We start from the raw sequence: 25341 nt of genomic DNA, 5'->3' as shown, positions 1-25341 counted from the left end.
AAGTCCAGAGCCATGAACTCTATTGTACTTGGATTTCCTGGACTCCACTAACTTAGATACTGAACCAACATGTCCTTGAGATAGCTCATCTTCCCTTAGCTCCATGGCCATCTCCAACACAGACCGTCTCCTTGTCTCTGTCTTTTGCCGAGTAGCATAAAGCTGCAGAGTCTGAATGGACAGATTCAGCCATTGCTTCTGCAATAGTAGCTTGTGCTTCTGCTGCTTTGCTCCAAAGCCCCTCCTGTCTAAACCAAATTCTTCACCAGTATCTGACATCTCTGCTTGCATATCTAGCTGTCAGTTCTGATTTTGTTATGCTGTGCTTGAGAGCGTGTGTCTTCCCTTAAGATAACCCTTTACTATCTCCATTTTTGGTCACTGCAGACATCTCTCTCCTCCTGCTGCAGATCCTACTGGCCAGTGAACTGGAATGTCAGTCTTTACCTTCAATCCCTTGCAAGGTCTTCAGAACTGGGCAGTGCCTGCAATTTCCATGCTTTCCGAGTAACAGCTCCAAAATGTTACTCATTTTAGAGTAACAACCAACTCACCCACAGTTAAGTTTTCATCCATGCCCAGAATCATCCTGCAACAGTTTTCCTTTTGGCCTGAACATAAGGCGATCTTGCCCTACAGATTGTTGCTGGAAAGCCGTTCTCCTAGTCCTTCACACCAGTCACATCACATATCTTTCTGTCTTTCTGATAGCTCTTCTTCTCCAACATATCAGACAGATTCTTTCTCTTAACTTTCAAAGTCCTGTTTGGCCTATCCACAATTTGCTGATCCTTTTTGCTGTCATTCAAAGGTTAATTCCCGTCTCTGATGGAGCCATGATTTCCCTCTCCTCTGCCCATTTGTTCAGTCTTCAGTTGCCTCTCTTTAAAGAAATCAGTTCTTACAGCACTCCATTTCTATTAGGTTATTTTAAAACAGCCATAAGTGTTCATTTTCTGCTGTCAAACTCTCAGTAAAATCTGGCTTTTCCAGAGGATCAACCAGTTTAGAGCTACAGGACATCAGAAAATTACTCTGCTGTTCAATACTCTTATCATAAAATCATAGATTGGGTTGGAAGAAACCTTAAAGATCATCTAGTTCTAACCACCTGCCATAGGCAGGGATACCTTCAACTAGACCAGGTTGCTCAAGGCCCCATCCAATGTGGGCTTGAATGCTTTCAAAGATGGGGCATCCATAACCTCTCTGGACAACCCATGCCAGCGCCTCACCACCCTCCCAGGGAAGATTTTCCTCCTTATATCTAATTTAAATCAACCCTCTCTCAGTTCAGAGTCAATACTCCTTGTGTTATAACCACAAGCCTTTGTAAAATGTCCCTCTCCAGCTTTCTTGTTGGCCTCTTTTAGGTACTGTAAGGCTGCTTTAAGGTCTCCCCAGAGCCTTCTCTTCTCCAGGCTGAATAAGCCCAATTCTTTCAGCCTGTCTTCAAGAGAGATGGTCCAGCCCCCTGGCCTTCCTCTGGACTCACTCCAACAGGTCCATGTTGGGGGCCCTTACTGCTCCTCTATCTGTCTTTCTCTTGCTCCATGTCTTATACTTGGCCAATGTCCTCTGAATCTTTCTTTCTTGGTGTTACACTCATAGAAGCCCTAAGACAGAACAGCCATGTTTTAGGACCACAAAGAAACTCCCAAAGAGTTTTGAGAAAAGGAAAACTGGGATATTCAGAAACGCCCAATATCAAATCAATGTCTAATGTTGAGGGCACAAAAGAGTTATGAGTTGACAGCTCAGTCTGGTTTTGCTCCTCTGTGTTTTCAGAGACTGTCTAATGCTGTGATCTGGTTTGGAAGAACTACATTGAAACTTGCTTAATTGTGCCACCAAGAGCAAAACACAAGTCCCCTAGAAACTGGTCAAATTTTAGCACCATGCCTTTGGAGCAAGAGGTTAGATTACTCCTCTGTCTTGGCTAGGGGCTTCACTGCTGCCTGTAAGGACTTAAGCTGGCTGTTCCCAGCTGACATTTCACTGGGCAGATGCAGAAAAGGTTGGTTCCAAGACACCATATAGAAGGTATTTTGCAGCAAGAGGGATGGAGTTGTGCTCTTGACCTCTGCCACACCAGTCAGGGGCAGTCAGAGACAGTAATCCTGTCTAGTCACATCCCACTGACAAGCATATAAGTACTCAGCAGGCACAGAAGGATATTTGAGTGGTGATGTTATTTTCCTGAGCTCCTCTGGTTTCTGGAATTCAGTGTATATCCTTGGCAGGTGTGTACCCTTGAATTTGTCGCAGTGTACCTCCTGAGCTCAGGCAGGGTATCCTCAGGCTTCCACCTGTCAACAGTAACACAGCTACAAATCTATTTGGACTCCAGCAGCAAAGAGATGACAGTGATGGCAAGAACTGACCCAAGCCTCCACTTCTTGTTGCTCAGGTATAGGCAGCAGTTATTTATACAGAGGGTGCTGGAGAAGGATAGGAAGCAGAGAATATTCCTGTCATTCTTATCCCATTTAGGTCAGAACACCCTTTCTTTTTTACTTCAGCAATTGAAACTAGTACTGCTGATACACAATTATAATGTTCTAGGCTTTCAATACCTTCCTAAGCTGAAGAGTAATTATTTCCTTTTGTTTGCTCAGTATATTTAGCAAAATAATTATAATTCACTAGACTGTTTTCTTTGTTTTGGTATATTGGCACAGTTCTGTCTCTCCCTCTGTTTCCTTTCATAGAAACTGTGCTGTCATTTTTTGCATGCACATTTGAGTGGTGGCGATATACTTGAGGAAAAAACAAAAACCTTAAATATTTTCTGAGACAAAAATTCTACTTAAAAAATCTTTTCTAGCTCTCCAAAAGGAAACTATCAATCCTATGGACGAAATAACTGTGAGGGCAGATGTTGCACTGCCTATCTGACACAGACTGCCTGCTCTTTGAGGTGCAGGGTGAGTTAAATGTGCCGTCTTCCTAACCTGTGTTCTTTGAGTCCACACTGACAGAGGAAGAAAGTCAGCAATAAGTCTATCTACAAGCCTAAACAGCTCTGCTGTGTTCACCAGCAAAGAGTCCAAATCACTCCTGTGCTTGATGCCACTTACGAGACATTAGCTTAAAGCCTGGGCATAGATGGAAGCTCAGGCATAAACTATTCAGACCCCTGAAGTCTTATGTTTAAGACACAGGTGCACCTGAAGCAATAAACTCATTTTGAATTTGGGATTGCAGGTATTACTGATTATAGGAACCTAGGCCCCTTTTCCCAAAACACTTTCAAAGGCAGCACATCCAAAAGCCCATCTGAATGGGTTTTTCCCCTTGTCTTTTGTGCAAACACGCTATTATTTTTTATTGTTTCTATTATTTTGCACTGGGCTTGACATTTTGGGTTTAATGTTTACCACAGTTTGCTAATCTGCACTCAAGACAATTTCCAGGGAGAGGCCTTGCTTGCTATTTTGAGCAGATGGGGTCTGTGTCTCTTGAGACAGGCAACCCAGGAGGACGTTAGGCACAAGGCACCTTTCAGGAGGAGGCCTGGAACATCCCCCAGTAGGCTACTGGCTCTACACTAGAGTATTTTTAACAACAGATTAAAAACCTTTTTCTTTCTCACAGAGTTATTTTTGAAGCTGTATTTTAGTGCTTTTTGTTCCACTCGGTACCTCTGAAACATGCCATATAGAAATCACTGACGTAAACACTGACAAGGGAGCAGAGAAGTGGAGGGGGAAGGGAAAGAACTGGGCTGTCACTACTTCTTCCCCTCACTCTTTACTATTTTAAAGTAGTATCCCTTACCATGCTTAGCATGAGCATACATTTTGCTGGCGGAGATCTAGATGTTTTGCCACTGCAAACAGGACGCTATGATTTTGTCAATTCAATTTCTCAAACCTTGCTCAGGAGGGGGGAAGGGAGAAGGGATATACATGCAAATTAAATTTTATCCTTTAATGGATTTGCACTCACAGCATGTCCCACAGCACACCATTATAAGCATTTACATTAGACACAGTGATCACATTTCTGAAGCCTTTATCTTCCGCCCATTGAAGTCACTGGCCATAAGGATTAGATTTCCTACCTTAATGAGAGCTGGGCCCAACAATACCGTGTCTCTCATTGCCTGTTTTGTCTTGATGGAAATGTACCTTGATGGCATGGCTTAGAGAGAACACTGCCCCCTCCTCCCTTCTCTGTCGTAACAGCTTTTTAGACATAGGTATGATTTTTGTTGTCTACAAAATAGACACATTAGGCACATTTCAACGGATGTGATGCATCTATGTCTTCGTTAGTTTTGAGCAGTGGGCAAATGTGATGCTTCGGGGGGGAAACAGGAAGAAAAAGAGGACAATGGACACAATAACCTTTTCAAATGTCCAAGTGAAATCTTCATATTCTGAAAGCAAAGTTGATTGAAACAGTATTTCAAGCAGTAACATATTTCATACTTACTCTTCTTTCTTTCGAGACTTCTGAACGTGACCAGTAACAACAACTCCAAAAAAGGATCATTTACAGTGGAACAAAGTTTAAACATGATGAATATTTAAAAAAGATTTCTTTGCACTTATCAAAAAATAAAAATTGTTCAACTGCATCACTCTAGTCAAATAATCACCAGCTACCTAAGTTTCTATATTAGGTCCTTTCCCAGTCTACAGAGCAGTCTCCCTACAGAATGGGATTCTGCTGTACCCCTAATTGTATCTGGAAATTAAAATTCATTGGAGTCTTGTTTACTTTTAATCATAGTAGTCTACAAATACTTCCAGTTCACTGGCACTTGGGTTGCAAATCCACACATCAATAGGTTTTTCCATAGAATTATCACTCATCATTAAAAACCAGGACTGGCACAAGGCACAGCCAGTGCTGCTGAGAGCAGTGAACAAAGGCATTTATGCTCCTGCTTATTTTCCCTTTGCCCATTCATAAGGAGGCAGCTGTGCTGTTGGGCCACATGGTAAGGACATGCTGCTAGGATCAGGGATGAGCACTCTTAGCAAACTCAGCTTCTGCATCTAGCCCTCACAGTCTGTAGCAGGAGCAGCTACAGGTTTTCTCTCCAGCCCAGCTGCACCAGCTCTGCCCTTTCCATCCTCTCTAACAGGCACAACCTGCAACCTCCAATCATCAGGATAGCAAAATGTGGTCATGCCAACATCACTGAGAAGTCTCCAGGTTTGTTTAGACCACTGAGGCAAACCACTGCTTTCTCTCATGTTTCATGGAGGCATTGCAGGACACCCACACACTGTGAAGTCTCAGCTCTTTCTTCATGCAGCTCTGCTCAAGACAACCTAGAGCATATAGGTCAGATGCTCCCTGCCAACAGCTTAACTCTTACCTGGGCTTGTGAAGGTCTAAAAGCGGAGTCAAAGCCATTCTGCAGAGAGTCCAGAAAAGGCTGGATTTTGTAGAGGCCATGCGTGGTCTGGCTCGAGCGGAAGGCCACAACGTGGAAGTACTTCAGGATCTTCTCAAACCGTGATTGTGTCATGATAAGCGCAATGCTCTTGTTGCTGTAGAAGCCGCTGCTCCAGATGCTGAGAACGGACTCACAGTGGTGGATGCTGGTAGATATCATGTAGCCTAAGAAGGCCTTCATTTCCATCAGGGTGACGTCAATCCAGGCATCATCACTACCAAACCTCTCCTGGTACTTCTTGGCATACATGTTGGTTTGGACCACCATATTCTTTAGTACATTGTCAGGGACAAAGAGCTGAAAAAAGTCCATGGCACTGGCAGTCTGGGGCATTTTTCTTGTTGGACCTAGGACAAATGCAAGAAAAGAAGATAAACTCACTCCTAATCATCACAAGGCATGTCCAACACCAGCAATTTAAAGCAGGATTAACTTCCCTAAAGCTGGAAAATGAGGCCTAAGTGATGACATGTCAGCTAATTACTTTGAAAGTGTACCCACTGCCTGACAGATGTCATCAGGACACTTCTGCCATATATTCTCAGTCTTCCTTCTATACAGTAAGAATAAAACACATTCTAAACAGTTTCTTCCTCTGCTCTGCATGCTCATTAGTCTGCAGCATGTAGGTCTCCGTTTAACTTTTCCATTTACACACTATCTGCATCATTTATCCTCAGCAGCTGTTTTGGCCTTTTTCTGGATAGTCTTTTATTTGTCCATACGCATGTCAAATCCATGCATTCCTCCAAACAGCCCAGAAGGAAGGCATTTGAGCCTCCCAGAGACAGAGTGCTGCCCCATCTCAGCTGACATGATCCCTGGGCACTAGGACCAGATCCCACCTTTTCTTTCACACCTCTAGCTCCTGCCTAGTTAATTGTCATTAATCCTGTGACTTTCTGATCTGCTTCTGCTTCACACACAGATCATGGCTATGTATTTTTGAGTTCCATGTTTCTGCCACCACACTGGAGCCTTATCCTGCACTCGGACATCCCCAAGAGAGCACATTACCAGAACAAGTCAAAGACATCACATGGCTAATGTCACTGTCTCACGTCACAGGGAACATTTTTAGCACTACAATGCGTATGCTGGTCCCCTTCTTCCCATAATGTAATAAGCTCTGCAGTCCCATGCTGTCATTACTCTGGTCTTTCACTGATCTTGCACCTTCTCTGTCAGTTTCAACTATTCCATAAGAAGAGGAGGGGAAACAAACAAACAAACCAGGGAGGCTTTAAGGGTTGGCAGCACTGTATCAGCATAACAAAGTTATCCAGTCAGACACCAGCTTACATTAAGCTGAATTAGGAACATCGAGCCTGCAATACCAGGCACGCAGACACCAGTCCTTACAGCCCTCTCTCCTCTAATCCCTTCCATAAGCTAATTAAACTACACTTCAAAAGTAGTATGTTTTCATGCTCCCACCTTGTGGCAGTGCTTCAGTCATGAGGTAAAGGCTATGGAAACAGGGGCACTCTCTATTCTCTTACAGAAGCACGAAAATCAATACACCTGAGAGAGGCAGCACAGACAAACTCAATGGACAGGGCAGTGTTTAAGAGCAGTTCTGCATCCCTGTACAAATGATAGCATCATGATTATAATCTCAAACTAAGAGTTGGATTCAATAAATATTGTGCCTTAAACAGCCTTCAGCCTTGCAACTGTCTAAAAAACACTCTCCAGATCAAAAGCAGGAGGGCACATATTCTTATTTGATGTTCTGCCTAACAAGAGTGAGTCTTCCTTGCACTATGTGGCTACTTGGATTTCAGCATCAGCTCTCCCAGCTGAATCAGAGCATGAGATTCGCCATTCTGCAAGCTGGCTCTGTAGAGACCCATTGCCATGCTGGTCAGGTCACATTCTCCAGTACTCGTCTATCTCATCTCACGTCCTTAGTTACAAGCAACAACCACGGCTTGCAGAAATTTTGCATGAAACATTACTACGAGGAACTACACAGATACTGTGGTGCTTTTAAGCCTTAACATTTGAGTGCACTCTGGTGAGCTCAAGCTATTAGAAAGACAGTCAAAATAACACGAAGACATTGAAACAGCAAACATTCAGATTGCAAAGACCACCAAAAAATCCAACAAAAATTGATTCTATTTTTCCCCAAGTGCAGTGGGGAAAGAAACACTTATTTAAAGATTATTTTCCAATTTTGTGAGATTGAGAAACTGGAAATGAAACAGTTCAACTGGAAACATATTACCCCGTATAGCAAGACCACACCCAAACCATATTCTGGCAAGGACAGAAAATTTCAGCTTAAATGATAAAAAGTTTTCAGTATCAATTGAAAATTATGGAGCTAGAATAGATATACTTAACGTTAACTGCTATTCCAACAACAAAGCCTCTTTAGCAAAGACTTCTCTTCTTTTGTCAGGAGACATATTCTGCTACCACCAACTAGACTGTTGTAGCTGACCTAAAATGCTCTACAAATGATTCTGTATGAAAGACTTCTAATATGTCACTGGACTCAATCTTTTCAGGATTAGTCAAGAATAGTCAGAAGCAGAAAAGGGTACTTTTGATGTAATTAAATTTTTGGTAGCTGCACAAGTTTACCTTGAAAAGGGATTACGGAAAACTGCTATGTATACTGAATAGGTCAATCCTTTCTTATCCAGCAGTCCTGCTCCAGTTGCACAGAACCTCTTATCTGCTCTCATTCTTGAAATAAATATGCAAGATTTGTATCTCATTGGCTATGCAGAACCCACACAGCTCTAAGAAAAGTGAGCTGAATCACTTTCTGACTCAAACATCAACCTAATTGTCAACTAAATATAATTCTGAAAGCCCCTGTATAATCTCATTGTCTTAAAAAACAGCCTTTATTGGCAAAGTGAGCACAATTGATTCATAATTCACCGATATGCAACAAAACAAGAGTGACATTCAATTTCTGTAGGAAGACAACTGAATTTTTAATGTGAATTGGGTTCTACACAGTGAATGACTAGCCTAAAATACATTATTTGAATATGACATAAATATATCCCATGTAAGAATGCATAAGAAACTTAAACAGTGAATTTGTATTTCTGAAGGATTTTTACACTGACTTGAATGACACCCCAAAAAATACCGATATGAAAAGACTTGTTTTCCATATGTGACGTTAACCTTTCAAAGCCTTACTCAGACAAATAAAAGGGTGGCTTTGCCTAGTCTTACATCCTCAGCACAAATATACAACTATGACCCTATGCAAAATTCAGGTTTTTGCATCTCCTCTGCCCTAAAGTGTGTGCATTGAGAATGTTTTTATTTACATAGGGGTTTTTTTGTTTTAAAAAAAACAGTGAGGATTTCCCATAAAAGTCATAGAGGCAGAACAGAAAAGCACTCCTGGAGTACCCAAACACCTAGAGCTAGGGATCTGTGACAACCAGGATGGGGACAGAGCTCTATTGCGTAACCTCTGGCTGGGCAGCACACATGCCAGCATTAGCACTTTGGGCTTGCTTTAAGTGACTTTGCAGAACAGGAAAAACAGCAGAAACGTCCTTTGTTGTGATACAACGTGCACACACAAACTCTCCTTCTTCCCTCTCACCCTGTCTACCAGCAAAAACTTGCAGCAATCACCTTGCAAATCACTACCGGTACTAGATCCTATTTTGACCAGATTGGTTCCATCTTACGGTTTGCACTCAGATGGAATGTCTCCTCCAGACCCATCACTGTTTAAAATGTAAGAATAGACTCAGAATAAATGAAGACACCTAGCAGGGAAAGCTGTTTGTGTTTCCATACTGGAGACAGTTGTGGAGTGGAGGCTGGCACTTCGCCCTCAGACTGTGCATTGCAGAAGCCATTTTGGCTCAATTCAGCTCGGGGCAAACTGCAGCAGCCTTGCTGGGTCCAGTGCCTAGTGAGAGAGGAGGCTGCACAGTCAACTGCTCGGCAAACACACACAATGCAGAAAAAAACAGATAGATTTAAGAAAAAACGTTTGCATGAAACTTCTGTGTGATCATCCTTCAGGCAACCCCTGAACATCCTCCTACAGTCTCTGGTCTCCCTCAGATGGGACCCCTCTGGTCACATTCTTCCCTCTGCTCCAGTCTCACCAATGTTTCTAGTTTTCATCACTGAGCAGCACATTAAGGAAAAAAAAAACCAAACAACTCCAGATGAACTAACTGCTTTTTCCTTACTTAACTAGTTTGCAGGACTAAGCAATTTGGGCATATTTTTAATAGGTTAATTTATCCTTTTCCATTATTCCTGTTCTGATTACCAACCTGTTATTTAGTAGCTCAGAGTTCACAGACTCAGAATAAAAGATGGAAAGTTTCAAAACCTACTACAATCTATATATCACAAACAAACCTTAAGGAAGTCAAAAGCGTTGTCATTTTGGGCAGAGGTGTAAGAAAAACACGTAAGAAAAAAAAAACATAGAGGAAGAAAATTCTCCTTTTGCTCTGCTGGGCAAAAAGACTTAACGGTCTATCATGGTTTGACGTGGAGCCATTTCTGGTAAGGGGGAAGGAGCCGTAAAGATGACATCTATGAGAAGTCTCTCCCCAGCTCTAAGCCAGACCCACTTCTGAGGCTGAGCCAATTAGACACCTCCACAATCACTTTTTAAGAAGAAGTCAGAAGAGGAGGATTCTTCTCGTTCCTTCTTCCTTCTTTTTCTGGCTGGTGGTAGTGCAAGGAGTTGGAAGAGAGAGAGAAGCGACCATGCAGACTCCAAGGTCAGTGAGGGAAGAGAGAAGGAGGCATGCTGGACCAGACTTCCCTGCATCCTTTGGAGAGGACTGATAAAGCTGAGATTCGTTTGCATTTCTTTAAAGACCCCACATCAAGGGCAGTGATTCACTTAATTAAGACCCCATGCAAGGGACAGTGATTATGCCCAGAGGAGGCCATGTCCCATATGAGGGAACACATATTCACAGAAGTTGTAACTGTGGGGAAGAACCCACATCAGAGAAGTTCATTAAAACTATGCCCAGAAGAGGCCATGTCCTGTGGGAAGGACCCTGCATCTGCAGAAACTGAAACTGTACAGAAGAATCCATGACAGAGATGTTCATTAAGGACTGTGTCCTGTATGAAGGATCCTGTATTGGAGCAGGGGAAGAATGCCAGGAGTCATCCTCCTCTGAGAAGAGAGAAGCGACAGAGACCATCTGTGAGACATTGACCACATCCCCCATTCCCTGCCCTGCTGAGCCATTGAGGGGGGAGGAGGTAGAGATATTGGGAGCAGTGAGCTGGGCCTGGGAAGAAAGGAAGGATGGGGGAGGGAGATCTTAAAGTGCTGGTTGTAATTTTCTCATCATCCTACTCCCTTTTTGCTTTTATTCCATTCTGTTTCTTGTAGAATAAACTTTTCCTTACTTTCCTCTCTAAGTGGAGTACTGGAGTCTGTTTTGCCTGGAACCATAATTGGCAGCGAACTCTCCCTGCCCTTGTCTTAATCCACAACAACCGTGCTTATATTTTTTCCTCCCATTTCGATGGGGCTTGTGCCATCCTAACGAGGGTGGGGGTGGATGGGGGTCACTGATCGAGAGACTGTCGTCGTGCTTCACAACTGGCTGGGCCAAACCACGACATGCTCCCATTCACAGTGTAACCAAATTTCATAAAATATACACACTGACAGGCCCAGGTATTACCATATGTATGCCAATCCAAATTGCAGGCTTTGGGAACAAACCTCGCACAGAGCTATCCAGACTAGACTTTGAAATGAATTTAACTTAGCAAATAGGCAGACTCCAACAGTCCTGAATCCAGCATGGGAGTGGTAGATGTATCCATATAAGAATTTAGAAGTAATTTTATTATCTTCTTTCAGCAAAAGTCCAATAATTTCTAGTCACATGTAAGAATAGCACATTACAGATACATACCTAAGAAGAATCTATCCAGATTCTGTTATTTTTTGACAATTAGGAAGTATTTTCAACTGACATATGGCATAGCTTTCAAAGACCAGGGTTTGAAAAGCCAATTAATTCCTTCATCCCAAGTCCAAGCAACTAGAGACTGTTTTGTATTCCTGAGAAGTCACCTTTCCAAAAGTACACCAGATGACTTTTTGAGTCTTGTTTAGCGAACACAAAAATATGCTGATGTAAGATTTCTGTCAGAAAATACACATTCATCAAAAAAATCATGATGTTTTCATGGAAAGTGTCATCTGAGGAAACATGATAGACAGTTTAAACAATTTTTCATCCTTCTCAATGAGTAGAGACCAATACAAAGAGCTGAGAAAACAGCAACAAAATCAAAAGCAATGTTTTAATATTTCCTAAGTGAGATTTTTCAGGATTTTGGTTTCACACTAAATTCCCTCACACAAGCTTTGGAAGCACCGAAGATTATGATTATCTGGCAGTTTTCATATCAGCGCTACTCTTAATGGTCTGGAAGAAATGTACATCAGACCATTCTCAAACCACAGCCAGTTTGATGGCCTTATGACAAGCCTGTCATGACAGCTTGAGGTAAATGCATGTAATACTTCTCTTCTGCATTTCATTCCAGTTTATTTCAGATAATGCTCTCCTGTAAGACTGGGAAGCAAGTACCCAGGTCTTTAATGTAGGATATCGTGTTCCTGTATTTCATTTATCTTGATAAAAAACCCCAAACAACAAAACCATCAAGGCTTCAGTGACAAGTCTTCTCTGTCATGTCAAAGAAGACATCCTAATTTATACCTGCTGTAGTTCTGACCAATATTTTAGGTTAAGTAGATGTTTGCATTTGTTATTTTGGTAAATAAGTAGGACTGCCTACCACAAGAATGCTATTTAAATGATCAAAACATGATCCATACTATGGGAGTCATATGGAGCTCAGAGACAGCCTATGAGTATGCAGTAAAAAAAACAACAAACCCAAACATAACTCCCAAACAGACATTCTATTGGCTTTTGTACATGACAAAGAATAAATTGGACACAGTCATTCCAAAGATGATTCCCTTCTTAGACCGTAAGGGCTCTCTCAGCAGCCCTTGCTTCTAGGTAAGTTGTTACTAGGTGATCTTTTGCCAGAAACTTACTTTGCACCCTTGCCTGGACGCTCAATGGCACACAGTTTTGCTCTACATTTGGTTTCAGTGAAGTTTATTGGAAGCTATTTAATAAAGTATGATTTGACTGCACTTTTCCAATCTCTCTAAGTAAGCCTTTGACAATGCCTCTGTGTCTGCATGTAATAACTGTAGTCACAAAAATTGTTTCAAACAGCTTCCGTGAAAGGGCACTGCACTTTCTCTTTCCCCTCCAGTATTAAAAAGGATTGTTTTCCTCACAGCATCAGCAATAGTGACCCACACACTGCACTCTGACTTCAAACCACAGAGAGAATTAAGAGCTGGGTCCAAAAGCAACCCAAGGACAAATGAAAAAGGATTGAAAACCAGCACACAGGTGCTCCATGCTGACTCTGGTCAAGAAAGTCCCTGGCATTCACACCAGACAGCAATGAGTAATGACAAGTTAAATAAAGAACTTACTTAGTAAACCAAACACTAAAATGTAAAGTAAATAGTAACATTTAGTGAAGTATTTAGTAAATTAAGGAACTTCTGCAATTCAGCTTGTTTCCCTGCTGTGTACTGGATCCAGATTAAGACAGTATTTCTTTGTGCTTGCCATGTTTTAAAGTTACAAAGCCTTTAAACTGCAAGAAGTGAAGTAGAAAGAGTAAGAAGCCCACTGCAGGTTACGTTGACACCTTTCATTATATATCTACTTCATTTCTGTGGTGAGATATCACAACTTACCAATCACCGTTACCAACAATTAACAAAACCTCCCAAACCCTGGTACAAAGTCTTCCAGTTAAAATAATTTTTAGAAGCCCAAGACCTTACAGCAGCGGTCAGTGCTGAAATAGTACCTTATCATGTCAGCTTACACGATCCTTTGCACATTATTCATTTGGCTATAGGACTGAACACACTTATTCCTCATCAGGGGAATTCCTGCTGCAGCAGCTTCCACGGTAATAGAGCTTGCCACTGCAGTTTTCTATTAACATTTTACTACACTCAACTATCAGAACAGACTGGCTGCTCCTGGCACTCCAGCTGACACTAGGCATATCTATGAGGTTAGAGACAACAATTGACACGCTGACTTCACCCATCATCTGTAATACAGCTTTTGGTAGATCACAGAGCAGTTACACATCTGGCTCCAGGCACAGCTGGCACATTTCTGAAATAACTCTACAAAGCAGCATGGGTAGTTTTATGTCAGCAAAACTCCCGTTACCAGCAGGATGACACTCGTAACTAAATCCCAGAAGGCTGTTTTTGGATAGTCCCATGAGGGGACCCACCCCTCCACTGGCAAGTCTTGCAGATGCAATCCACTTCCACGTCTTTCTCTCCGGGGTTCCTGGTCTATTTTAGTGAACACTGTTCACAAATACCATTACCCACATGCAACTTGCTCCTTTCCAGCAATTTAAAATAAAAATCCACCTTTACAAGCATTAGCTACATTTGATGTCGGGACCTTGCCTCCAAAAGGAGAGATTTTGTGTTTGAAGAAGGGAAAATAGCCTAGTATGTTTTCCAGGCAAATCATCAGGATATTTAATTTATCTTTTGTAAATAGAAGTCAACAAGCAAGTGACCCAACTAATGAGATGCTGAAAGCTGTCACGTCAACTCCTGCATTTACATGCAACACACACACAACTGAAAAATAAACCTCTCATTTTTGAGCAAGTCTCATGAGGAAATGGTTTCTTGCTTTGTTAAAAAAAAGACTATTTTTTTTTAAGAAAGAATGTATCAACTGAAAATCCAGATATTTCAGTAAAGCATTAGAGACAACTTTTTCATGCAAGAACATTAATTTCAGTACAGAACCTCCTAGTGATTCATTTCCATCCCACATGAGCTAATGTAGATACAGCATTGGTCTCTCCAGTTGCTTCCTGGAAGCTATAGACACTTCCTGGACAGAGACCAGTTGTTAGGGTAAGCACACAGTTCCCAAAGCTTTTAATGCTACTTCTCATGAACAGAAAGAACTAAGCACCTACTGCTACACCCACTTAGGAAAGGGTGATGAGCAGGGTGCTCCTGCTGAAGCCCGGCTAGAAAAGCTCAAAAACCAAAGTCAGAGCAAGGAGGTTGGTGCCAGGATCATCCTAGGGATAATATTCAGGGTCTTTTCCAAATCTGTTTCCTTTGGGTTGTACCAGCCTCCCTTGGATTTTACTGCTCTCTGTAGAAAACGGTGCACACACATTTCTAGATGAGCTTCACAAACTATCTAGTCAGACAAGTTTCCTCTGCTGTGATCTCCCCAGACTAGAAGGCAAAGGAGTTCCTGTTACTTTAGAGATCAGAATAAGAAAAATAATTAATACTTTAGGCATCCTCATTTGAAGCTGTACCACCATCTCTATCAGAGAAGATCATAATGTATATACATTTACACAGTTGCTTTTAATCTTGTTTCCCCACTTTCTAGTCTCTATATTCCTCCCCAATACCCTCATAAACCTTGGGACAAGCAGTTACAAGCCACACATTTCTCACTGGTACACTGGGCTTAGGGGAAGATGAAAGTCCAAATATTTTCTTAGGACACCTAAGATGCAAGTAGAGGTCATGTATTTGCAATTCTTGCTAGGGCCAGGGCTAATTTATACATGCACAGTATGCTTTTGAGCCCCTTCTGTATTCTTTTTGCTCTTCTGCTCCTGACCCTGTTGTTAGACTGCCTTTTTTCCAACCTTATTCTGCCTGCCCTTAGAAGTGGCCAGTACCAGAGGCTGTCTGAACATCTGAACTCACAATAGCCAAACAGCTAGAAAGTTCAATAGATGACTTTTATATGCCATGCACATCACCATCCCTAATTCTCTTACCACATGAAGGATACATGACACACTCCACAGCATTCCAATTTCTTAGGCTTACTCATAACTCCTATAAACCAAGAACTTCTCAGTTTAAAAAAAAAAAAACAGAGCACTTCTTCAGCAATAAAGTGTAAAAACCAACCAGGCACTGCTCTCACAACCTCTGCCCAGCTACTGTGTACAGTCAGGGGAACTGTTCAGCACTCAGCAGCCAGCTCTCCCCACAACCCCTGCCATGCTGCTCCAACAGAGCAGGAACTAGGCCATGAAACTAGATTTGCAAAGAAAATCATCACATATCTTTCCCCAGAGCCTTTCAGGAGAGATGCTTTGTTACTTTGGAGTCATCTCCTCAAACACAGTCTTAGTATGCTGTACACTAAGATGAGGCAGGGAAAAGATCTGAGGTCACCAGACAGGCACTGCTTACTGGTAGCTATCCATCACACCAGATGACAGCTACACTCAGATGTCATCTCCTCCATGCTTCTTGGGGACTGTCAACATATGAAAATACAAGGAAAGGCTGTGAGACCTGGGGCTATCCAGCCTGGAGAAGATTGATGGGGGACCTTATCAACAGTAAAGGCTGGGTGTCAAGAGGATGAGGTGAGTCTTTTATCTGTCGTGACCAGTGACAGGACAAAGGGTAATGGATACAAGTTGGAACACAAAAAGTTCCACTTAAACACAAATTAAAACTTCTCTGCTGTTCAGGTGAGGCTGCCCAGGGAGGGTGTGGAGTCTCCTTCTCCGGAGGTTTCCAAACCCACCTGGACACTTTCCTATGTGACCTGATCTAGGTGGACATGCTTCAGCAGGAGGTTGGACTGGATGATTTCTAGAGGCCCCTTCCAACCTCAACCATTCTGTGATTCTGTAAACCAATAAAAGCTGAAAGACCTTGTAGGATTTAATCCCTGTAAGAACATGCCTCAGCTTATAAAAAGAGGAAGTAACTTTTATTTCTCGTTTTGGACCTAGCAGCACTGTAGATTTCACACAGCAGAGATTTTCAAATAAATGCACAGTATGTGAACATAAATAAATAAATAAATGGAATGGTGACTAAATCTGGGTCATATTAAGCAGTGGAGTAGAAGACAAAGCCAATAAATCTTTCTGCTATATAAAAACCAGGCTCAAACATCAGTTCCTTGAATCTGCAGGTAGAGTTATATACAGACTATACCTTCAAGGTAAATTTAAATTAGTACACAGGAATAACCACAGCAAAGCACATCCTTCTGTTTGTGAAGTGCCAAGCACTTCACATTAAGGATTCCTACAGAGGCTTCTGGGCATTATCACAACAGAGATAACAGCTTCCCATTCTGCAACCACAGATTAGGACATTTATAGCTTGAGACCTCAGTGACTGGAGCTTCCCATTTCCAAGCTATATTCTTCTTATAGAAGAAGCATGCAGTCTTCACAGTAGGGTCCGGAAACTGATCTTTGGATTACTATACCAGAACTAAATCCTCCATGATTCAGAAAAATCTGTCTGGAACAAAAGTCTATAACTGATTAGAGGCTACAAGCAGAGTCAATGGCATGCTTAAGGTAGTGTTTTACTAACCTGGTAATAAGGAAGTTTCAAAGGATGTTTTTTACTCTGTAAACTCTCGCCTCATGTCCTGTCCTGCATGCTCTTATCTACTTAGAGATTGATTTTCTTAAAGGAGAAGGATGTAAGCTGCTGTTTTCTTATCAGGCTGGCATATGATTTTATGCTATGATGAAGGTATGTATTTACTCTGTCACAAGTAACTGGAAAAGTTCCCATTTAAAAGAGGGCTGTGAAGGCTTCCCTTCCATATTGACTGCCCATCAAGCCAGAGCAAATACTTCCCAAGCTCAGGAACTGAGAGTCAGCTTCTCTGGATGTTCTACTCTGTGACTAATATGCTCTGCTATCTTAGCCTAATCACATCATCTGTGCTTCTGACTTACCCATCTCTCAGACTGGCACTGGGATCTAGGCCCTGTTTTCCTTTGCTCCCCACCTTTCCTGTCTGCTTGCTATTATCTGACCCTGATCTTTCACAGGCTTCACTTCCTTGCTGCTTTCTCCACCTCTCCCTCCTGCACTTTTGAGGCACTGCCATAGCTCAAAGTTTCCTGTTCTCTTGGCATTTTCACTTAAGCAATGAGATGAGGCTTATGTTAGTATGAATTCTTAATTCAAACTGCTGTTTCTAGGGATATATGCTTTGAGACAAGGACTAGCAGTCAGATGCAAGTGGTCAGTGGTGCTAGCATCTCTTAGGAGTGTGTCTAACAATATGCTATTCCTTTGTAAGTCACAGAATAAAGACCTGCACCTGTGCCCCATCCAGCCTGTGGCTCCTCACAAAGAAAAACTAGATGTCCCAACTCCCTCTGGTTCCTGTTCCACTTCTCTCCCTTGCTCCCAAGCACTGGCCCATGTGAGTTAACACAGTAATGATGGAAACAGTCATATCTTCCTACATTATTTTTCTATTAAACCTTTCTGGCAAAGAATACCTCATTAGCAGGTAAGCACAGATCAAATGCCATGACTACTGGTGAAGGAGGTCAGCCACTGAAGACTCTTCTCTTTCATTTTGAAGACAGTGTAATGTCACAGCAAAGTGTTGAAAATTTTGTTCCCTGCCTCTTTTCTTACAATACACAAGCTTGAGCATGCTGCACCTGCCCCTTTTTCAGTCATTCTCAACATTATGGAAGAAGTACTCAGTCTTCAGGTGGGGATTCAAATTCTGTGGGCTTAAAAAGCCTAAACGGTGATGTACCTGTTTTTCCAAGCAACCAGAGATATGCTTCTGTACAGCTCAGCAAGCCAGCCCAACAAAATCAATTTAATTTCACAGCAGCTATGACACAACTCACATAGAGCTGCTGCTGCAAGTCCCCTTCTTGCCTTGGCCAATCCCTGCTGGCAAGGAACTGCCAAACATCTGTTTTGAGCACATCCGTGTTTATCTAACACCACAACATTTTCTACAAGGAAAACTCAATTTTCTAGATGCCGCACAGTCTCCACTTAAATAACAAGTAATTGAGGGTTATTTAGGCAAGTCATTGCTCTCGCATGGCAAAACTCTTCTTCTTTTTATTGACACTGACATCCAAGCATCTCTGCTTCTCTATTGCTATGTTTTCTTGAAAGCCAAGACCTTCCTTCATGCCCCCACTGAAACATTGCTTCAGTTGGTGTTCATTTATCAGAACCCTGGCATCAACGTGCTCTCCAAGACAGATGAGTCTATGCTGTTTGTCCAGTCAGGATAACAGCATTGCAGCTCTGGCATCAAGAGGGTGCATTTGTTTCCATGCCTTTGTTCATTTTCTGCTTCAGTTTTTAAGCTCTCTTTGAATATGGAATCCCCCAGGAAAAGGAGTACTGGAGAACATCAAGATTTGATTGCCATATCTCTCCCTGCTCTCTTGGCTCTGTGTGCAGGAATAGCAAAGCTTCCTAAGCTTTCCAGACTTAACTGCTCAAGCTGGTTTTATATTATAGACAGATTTGCTTCTTTGCATTGCCCTTCCACTTCCTCAGCTGCTTGTTGCTGTGTTCACAAATACCTCTCATTTAAGCAACATTTCTCTGTATTCATTCTTTATTCATGTTGACTGCTTCATTAAAAAAAAGAGACCTGCTGTATCTCATTCAACCTCATCAGCTTCTTCCATCATCTCTGAGGCAGCTCCTTTCCTCCTCACTACCTGTGAATGGCCCTGAATAGGTAGCATTTTCTCTTCCACATCAAGAATTGATTACATTCCTCCCTAGGGCTAGATTCTACTAAGTCCATTGATGTTTTAGTAGGGAAAAAAAAAAAAAAACCTCCTTTAGATTATTAGCAAAGCTAGGTCTGAAGTTTTTATAACCTTGTATGATTAAAACCTCAAGCCTGCTAGGCAAGCTGGATTGCTATTTATTTGAGGAGGAGAGAGGAGATAGAGAAAGCAGGTGAACATATTGCTTTCCATCACAGCTAAGTATTTCATTTGGGTCTGGTAGTACTTCTGGCAGAGAGCACCAAGGCACTTGACAGAAATTCTCTTTCTGGATCTGGAGTGAAAACAGTCTGGCAGAGCTGGACACGAATGACTGCTGTCTGCTTGACAACATATGAACTTCATATTCACATGCTTTCCTAGGTCCCAGCACAGGGTGTCAGGAAGTGCACAAGGAAATCCATTGGAGTGCTAGAAGAAAAAAAATTTTCCTTTTATTCTTAAATACAAAATAAGTATCCACCTGTAGGTTTTATACCAGTAAAACCAGTTTGCTTTGAAAAGGAGCTATTTGCCTTTGTCTCACTAGAAAACTGTTCTTGTAAGAAGAGGGAAGTGGTGTTACAGTCAGAGGCACTTTTGCATTGTACAGTTTTGATGTCACTCTGCTTTTAGCATGTTACTAATACTGTGTTATTAAAGTAGTATCACAGCTGCATTTATTTAAGCAGGTACTCAGGCTTCTCTGGATTCAAGGGATGACATCCCTTGACGCTCACCTTTGAGTTTTAATTTGCGTCACTCACAAATCAAAAGGATGTTTAACAGCCTTGAGTTTTTCTCTAGTGGAAATATATTTCCAGAGCACATACTCACTGTGCAGTCAGACATGCAAATTACTAATCCCATAACCAAGGCTGAGGTTGCAATATGCATAGTGGTAGGAAAGGAGGGAAATGTCATCTTAATATAAAAATGCTCTGTTGCCCTCCCTTCTGGGCCTTACCTTGGCATGCAAACTGCACTTCACATGTTCTTCAGGGAATGTTTTTTTTTTCCTTTTGATCATGGATCTTAGTGTTAGTTTCTACCACATACTCAGATCTGATACCCAACTTATAACCATTCTAAGGATAGAAAATGTTTATTAAAACCCAATTAAATATTGTGATTTTGGAGCAATCCAGCCACACAACTTGCTATTGAATTTTAGACGTGTAACAATGTCAGATATTTAACTTCCTCAAACAGTCAAAGTAAACAGGTTGTGATTTCACTAAATGTCAAAGGAGATCTCTTAAGAAATTTGTAAGGGAATTTGGGAGTTAACTGACAACAGTAATCTCTTCTAGGGTCTTTTAGGGCTCCAGTCCAGCAGAAAACATTTGAGGCAGATACTTAAACTACAGTGATCAAATTATTCATAGCCACCAGTGCAACACCACACTGAAGCGTATGTTTTCCAAGTGAGATTACCCAGTGTTGCTCCAAACAAGGGACTCACTGGTATAAGTATTGCAACATCAAGTGATTCCATCTGTAAAACAAAAGAATGAGTAGCAAAAAAGCATAGTACTGAGTTCTTGAGGACACAGCAAAAGAGGCACTTAGAGACACTGCTTAGGAAAAAAAAACAACTCTTTTTTTCACTTGAGTTTAAAAGCCTGCTTACTTTCTCCTCCTCCTAAATTACAGACAATGCAACTACAGCTGTAGTCACAGAAAGCAAAACTTAAAACATATCTGTGTATCTCCACTCTCTAGGAAACACTCAAGGTCCCCCAGTACAGCAAGTTCAGCTAGTCTCAAAGAGGAAAAGAAAAGCAACAGCCACACCAAAACTGCTTAAACAAACATAAAATTGTTTTCTTTACAGAAATTATCACTTCACTTTGGCCACATCCTCCTGCTTCTATAATTAAGGTCAGAGGGCTAAGAGGGCTCCAGGGTACACTGGGCAAGCAAGGGAAAGACCAGACATCACCATCAATAAGGTGAAAAGAGGGAGAATACTTCTTAACTGTTTCCCACAAAGAATCAGGTCCATGGGTGCATTAGCCTCTAAGCTTCCATTAGTCTCCTCTACTAGACAGCAGGAGCACAGATGCATTCACATCTCAGTCCCAATAAAACACTCACTCAAAACTCTATACAGGGGCAGCTGACATCCACAAAGCACAACCTTCATCCAGGGGGTTGATTAATCAATGGAATGATCAAACTCATAGACAAGCACCATTCCTATTGGATTTAAAACTCACATTTTATTGAGCTGCATACTTCATTCCTTCCAGCTTTTTAATGCTAAGTTTGATGCTGTGGTGGGTGTGACAGTTGTTCCCATACTGCATCTCCCACACAAGCAGATCTGGAACATCAGCTGTAGCAGGCGTGGGTGTGCAGCGTGGTCAGGGGCATCTGGCCCATTACTTTCGTATGTTAGAAATACCAGCTGTCATCAGTATGTGACACTATGAATGCAAGAACAGGTAGAGTTTGGTTTCACATGGCCTTACCTCTCAACATCAACTGACTTTTCCATTGCAGGAGATGCTGTTAAAGCCTAGAGGTTCTCCTCACTACAAATGTGCTGTCTAATAAGGAATGAACTCAAGCAAGCCATCTTTCAGCAAGGGCAATTCAAAAGGCTGTCACCCCCATCAGCTATTTTTGCATAAGGCAAAGAACAGTATACCTGGAAGACCTTTACCTTCTCCTCCCACAGAAATAGACCTGGGCACACGGGGCGGAGCAAAATTGCAAAATGCCTGGCTTACTAAGCAGTAAAATTTGAACAATGAACCCCTGTGCCAGACTACCTGCAATTTTAACAGGAACAGTGGAGACATGGTGCCCAGCTGAGCCCAGAAGAATAAAAAAGGAAGGTTCATACGACTAAGAGCATAATGTTAAAATGTGAAATACCAGTAGGATCTATATTAAGAGAAATGTTCATTCTTTATGACAGCAAAGAATTCTAAGAAGCAAAATACAATTAGAGAAACTAAATGCTGTAGGAGAGATGAGCAGGTTAGGAAAAGGTTATAGTACAGATTAGAAGGATTCACTAGAAATGGAAAGCTTCAAAGTAAAGTTTTGAACAGCTTTTGTTATACTTGTTTCTTGTTCCTTTTCTGATTAAAGTATCGTACTGAAGCATTCTACCTTTAGCTGCCCATTTCAGCTTGAAAAGAAAGGATCCCATCTCCCTTTTATCTTAGGAAGCAGGCTGGCATTAGAACAATTGGCAGTGCACTACTTGATGTCAAGCTGCTCCAGGTCAATACCCAGACCCCTTTTGAGTCAGCCTTTCAGCAAAAGACCTGAAGAAAAAGCACAGTTCGTATTTTAGCATTTCACTCACTCAACCGCAATATCTGCTCACAAAATGCTATCAAATGTTTCTGCTTCAGCATACAATACAAATGAATGCTTTTAGAAAGAAACTAATGCTCACTTAGTTTCTTTTCATTGATTCGGGGAGTGATAGCCAACAGCCAAAAAGAAAAGAGCTAAAAACTGGTACAATCTCATCAATAGCCTTAACAGTGTCAAGTCCATTTCATATTCCTAGAACAATTTCATATTCAGTACCCACTTTGACAGCACTCATTCAAAAATATCCATAGCTGAATATTACACACCCACTCTCTGTCCCAAAAAGCAAGTAGGTGCTTGCACTGTAATTGGCACTTAACAGAGCTCAAAGTGGTTGGCTTTTACCCCAGCCGAGTGGGATTGTAGGATTAGGCACTTGCAGCTAAATTCCCACTCCTTTTAACCAGAAACAGCTGTACCTTTCGGAAGTTCTAAAATGCTCTTTAAGGAAATAAAATGGGGATGGAGGTGAAGGAGCAAGTCTAATTTTCAGGACACAGACTTGTCACTTAGGAATACTTCAGCTGTCAGGGCAAGGATGTTGCCCTCACTTTCAAGACAACAAATAGAGGTTTACAAGAGAAAAAGTTTCATGAGAATGAGTTTCATGAGTCTGAGAACAGGATACCAGAAGCTGCAATACCTGTAGCAAAGACATTAAAGAAAATAAAAATCAATTTTAAAAAACCCAAATTGTGCAGTTTATTTTTCTTTCTAATCTTCAAACACTATCAGCCCCACAAGAACCTCAATTAATCCAAGTTTAAGGTAACATGTTGAACTGAGAAAATAAAGACTTCCAAAGAGAAATAAGAGACTTGGCAAGTTTAAATTTGTTACTCTGATCTCAAAGATTGAATAGATGTTGAAGGAAAGACTAATAAAGGACATCAGGACAAGTGCAGAACGTTTGTATCAAACAGGTCTCCTCCAAATTATTTTCAGTAGGTAAACTTCAAGATAACAGTTACAGGATAGCTGAATGCATCTATTCTGTTTCTGGCTAGGTATTTGGTTGGCAGCAATAAAAATGAGTATTAATTATTCCAGATCTCCCTCCACATATCCATCCTCAGGATCCACAGAGGACTGAGCTACAAAGAGGCTCTTCACACCTTGAAAAGCATTATGGACAAAGGAGGTATAAACCTAGGTACCACTGGATGATGCAGTTACTAAGTGCCTCTTAAGTGTAGCATTGCTAATCTCACAAGTATTTGGGTAGTGTTATGTCAGGCATCCTCAACAAAAGATGAGTGCTTTTAACACAAAAAAAGGATGCTCAGAATTAGTCATTTGAGTAGAGATACAAGATTCATGGACATCCAACTCATTGACATAGAAGTATGGATGAGAACAGTACCCTAAGAAGCTGTCAAATTTGCCTGGTCCACTTAACTTGGGCAAGGGGAAGGAAGAAGTTTCACCTCAACAGATCAGAAGGCCTTCTGCAAGCAGAGCGCCTTCCCACAAGCTATACAGCTTTCTCCCTGCTCCCAAAGTTGATGCAGGAGATGCAAGCAGCAAGCCTTTTGCATAGCTCTTTAACATACACGTTGTAAGTAGCTTTCCTAGTATTTGCATTTATCTTAACCACTCTAAAACAGAGGAGAAGAGTCCTGGAAAGGACCTTAGAAGCCCTTTAGTCTGGGCCTCTATCCCCCTTCAGCACACATACTGGGTGTCAATTTATTACAACAGGTTGGTGCCATCTTGTTCTTAGGTTTCTAGTGACACACTTCATGTCTTCTGCAGCACTGCAGGGTTTGAGAGTTTCAATCATGTCTGATTTAATTATCCACCAATTCAATTTATACCTGTTATTCCTTATATTCAGTTTTCAGAGCAGGTAAGGCAGGTAATTGCCTTTTTCTATAATAGTACTTATCCATGTGGCCACCTGGCTTAAAAACAGAATACTGAAACATGCTGCAGCTAGTAGATTTCCTCCTTCTCAGTCCTTTCACTTCATATTTGACTATTTGCTTCTCACCTGGGTTGGTGACTCAGATTCTCTCTCCTAAGTTGCAAGCCAGTCTCATCACAAAACTTGTACAGTCTGTTTAAATATTTGGGGGACATTTGTCTTTTCATAAAAATGTGACACTGAGTCACATTTGTCTGGTATTCAGCTTCAACTTCCAGTTCCTTTTGCACCTAAACAGTTCTTCCCTTTCCTCTCCATTTTCGATGTCTGCTGTTAGTCACTGTTGCCTTCACACTAAGCATTTCTCTCTCTCACCATGCCTTTTTACCCCCTGAGCTATTTATGGCTATCAAGAACCTTGTGGATTCTCAGCCGGTCCTCCAGTGTACATGGAGTCACTCCCAACCTTAAGCTATCTAAGAGTTTAATAAAGAAACTCAGTTTAATAAACAAATTCAGTAAGCCCACCTCCATTTGGGAAGGTGGTTTCAAATTCTCATTCAATTTTAAAAAAATTAAAAATTCTTCCATCAGAACATTTAGGCTTTTGCCAGATCCTTATGCAATACATTTTTTGAGATACTGGGACAGACCTTATAGAATTAAAATGGAGACAGAAAGATGTTTGCAGTAATGAGAATCTAGTGAGAATGTCTGACAGGGATTAGACTCAGTCAGATCTTTCAGTATTTGCCTGCTTCTCTTCTTTATATATTTTAATCTTTGCTGCAACAGATGAAGTGTAACACAAAGCACAATATGAAACTCAGCTAGTAATGCAGATATGGTTCCTGCCTCGAGAATTTGCCCGATTCAGTATAAAAAACAAGGAGAGAAGTCTGATGGAGAATGTAGGGACCATAGCAGGCCTCTGCAAAGCCCAGATAGCTTTTGACTATGCGCAGCCACCCAAGGCACCAAAACCATCATAAGTTGGTACCTCGTTTCATCCCTGAGAAATAAACACCAAAGATAATTTGAACCAAAAGGA

At 41.5% G+C, this 25341-nt stretch overlaps 1 protein-coding gene across 1 annotated transcript in view; it reads right to left on the bottom strand.

Moving 5' to 3' along the window:
- PGBD5 (piggyBac transposable element derived 5) overlaps nt 1-25341 on the bottom strand; it is a 74620-nt gene that overhangs the window by 39923 nt on the left and 9356 nt on the right. Inside the window, exon 2 of the mRNA XM_061990950.1 lies at nt 5336-5763. Coding sequence (XP_061846934.1) covers nt 5336-5763 — 428 coding nt within the window. The remainder of the gene's footprint in view (nt 1-5335; nt 5764-25341) is intronic.

The sequence above is a fragment of the Colius striatus genome, chromosome 2 (genome assembly GCF_028858725.1).
Source record: "Colius striatus isolate bColStr4 chromosome 2, bColStr4.1.hap1, whole genome shotgun sequence".
NCBI classification, from domain to species: domain Eukaryota; kingdom Metazoa; phylum Chordata; class Aves; order Coliiformes; family Coliidae; genus Colius; species Colius striatus.
Note: the sequence above shows the minus strand (reverse complement) of the source record. Positions and strands in the feature narration are given on the sequence as shown.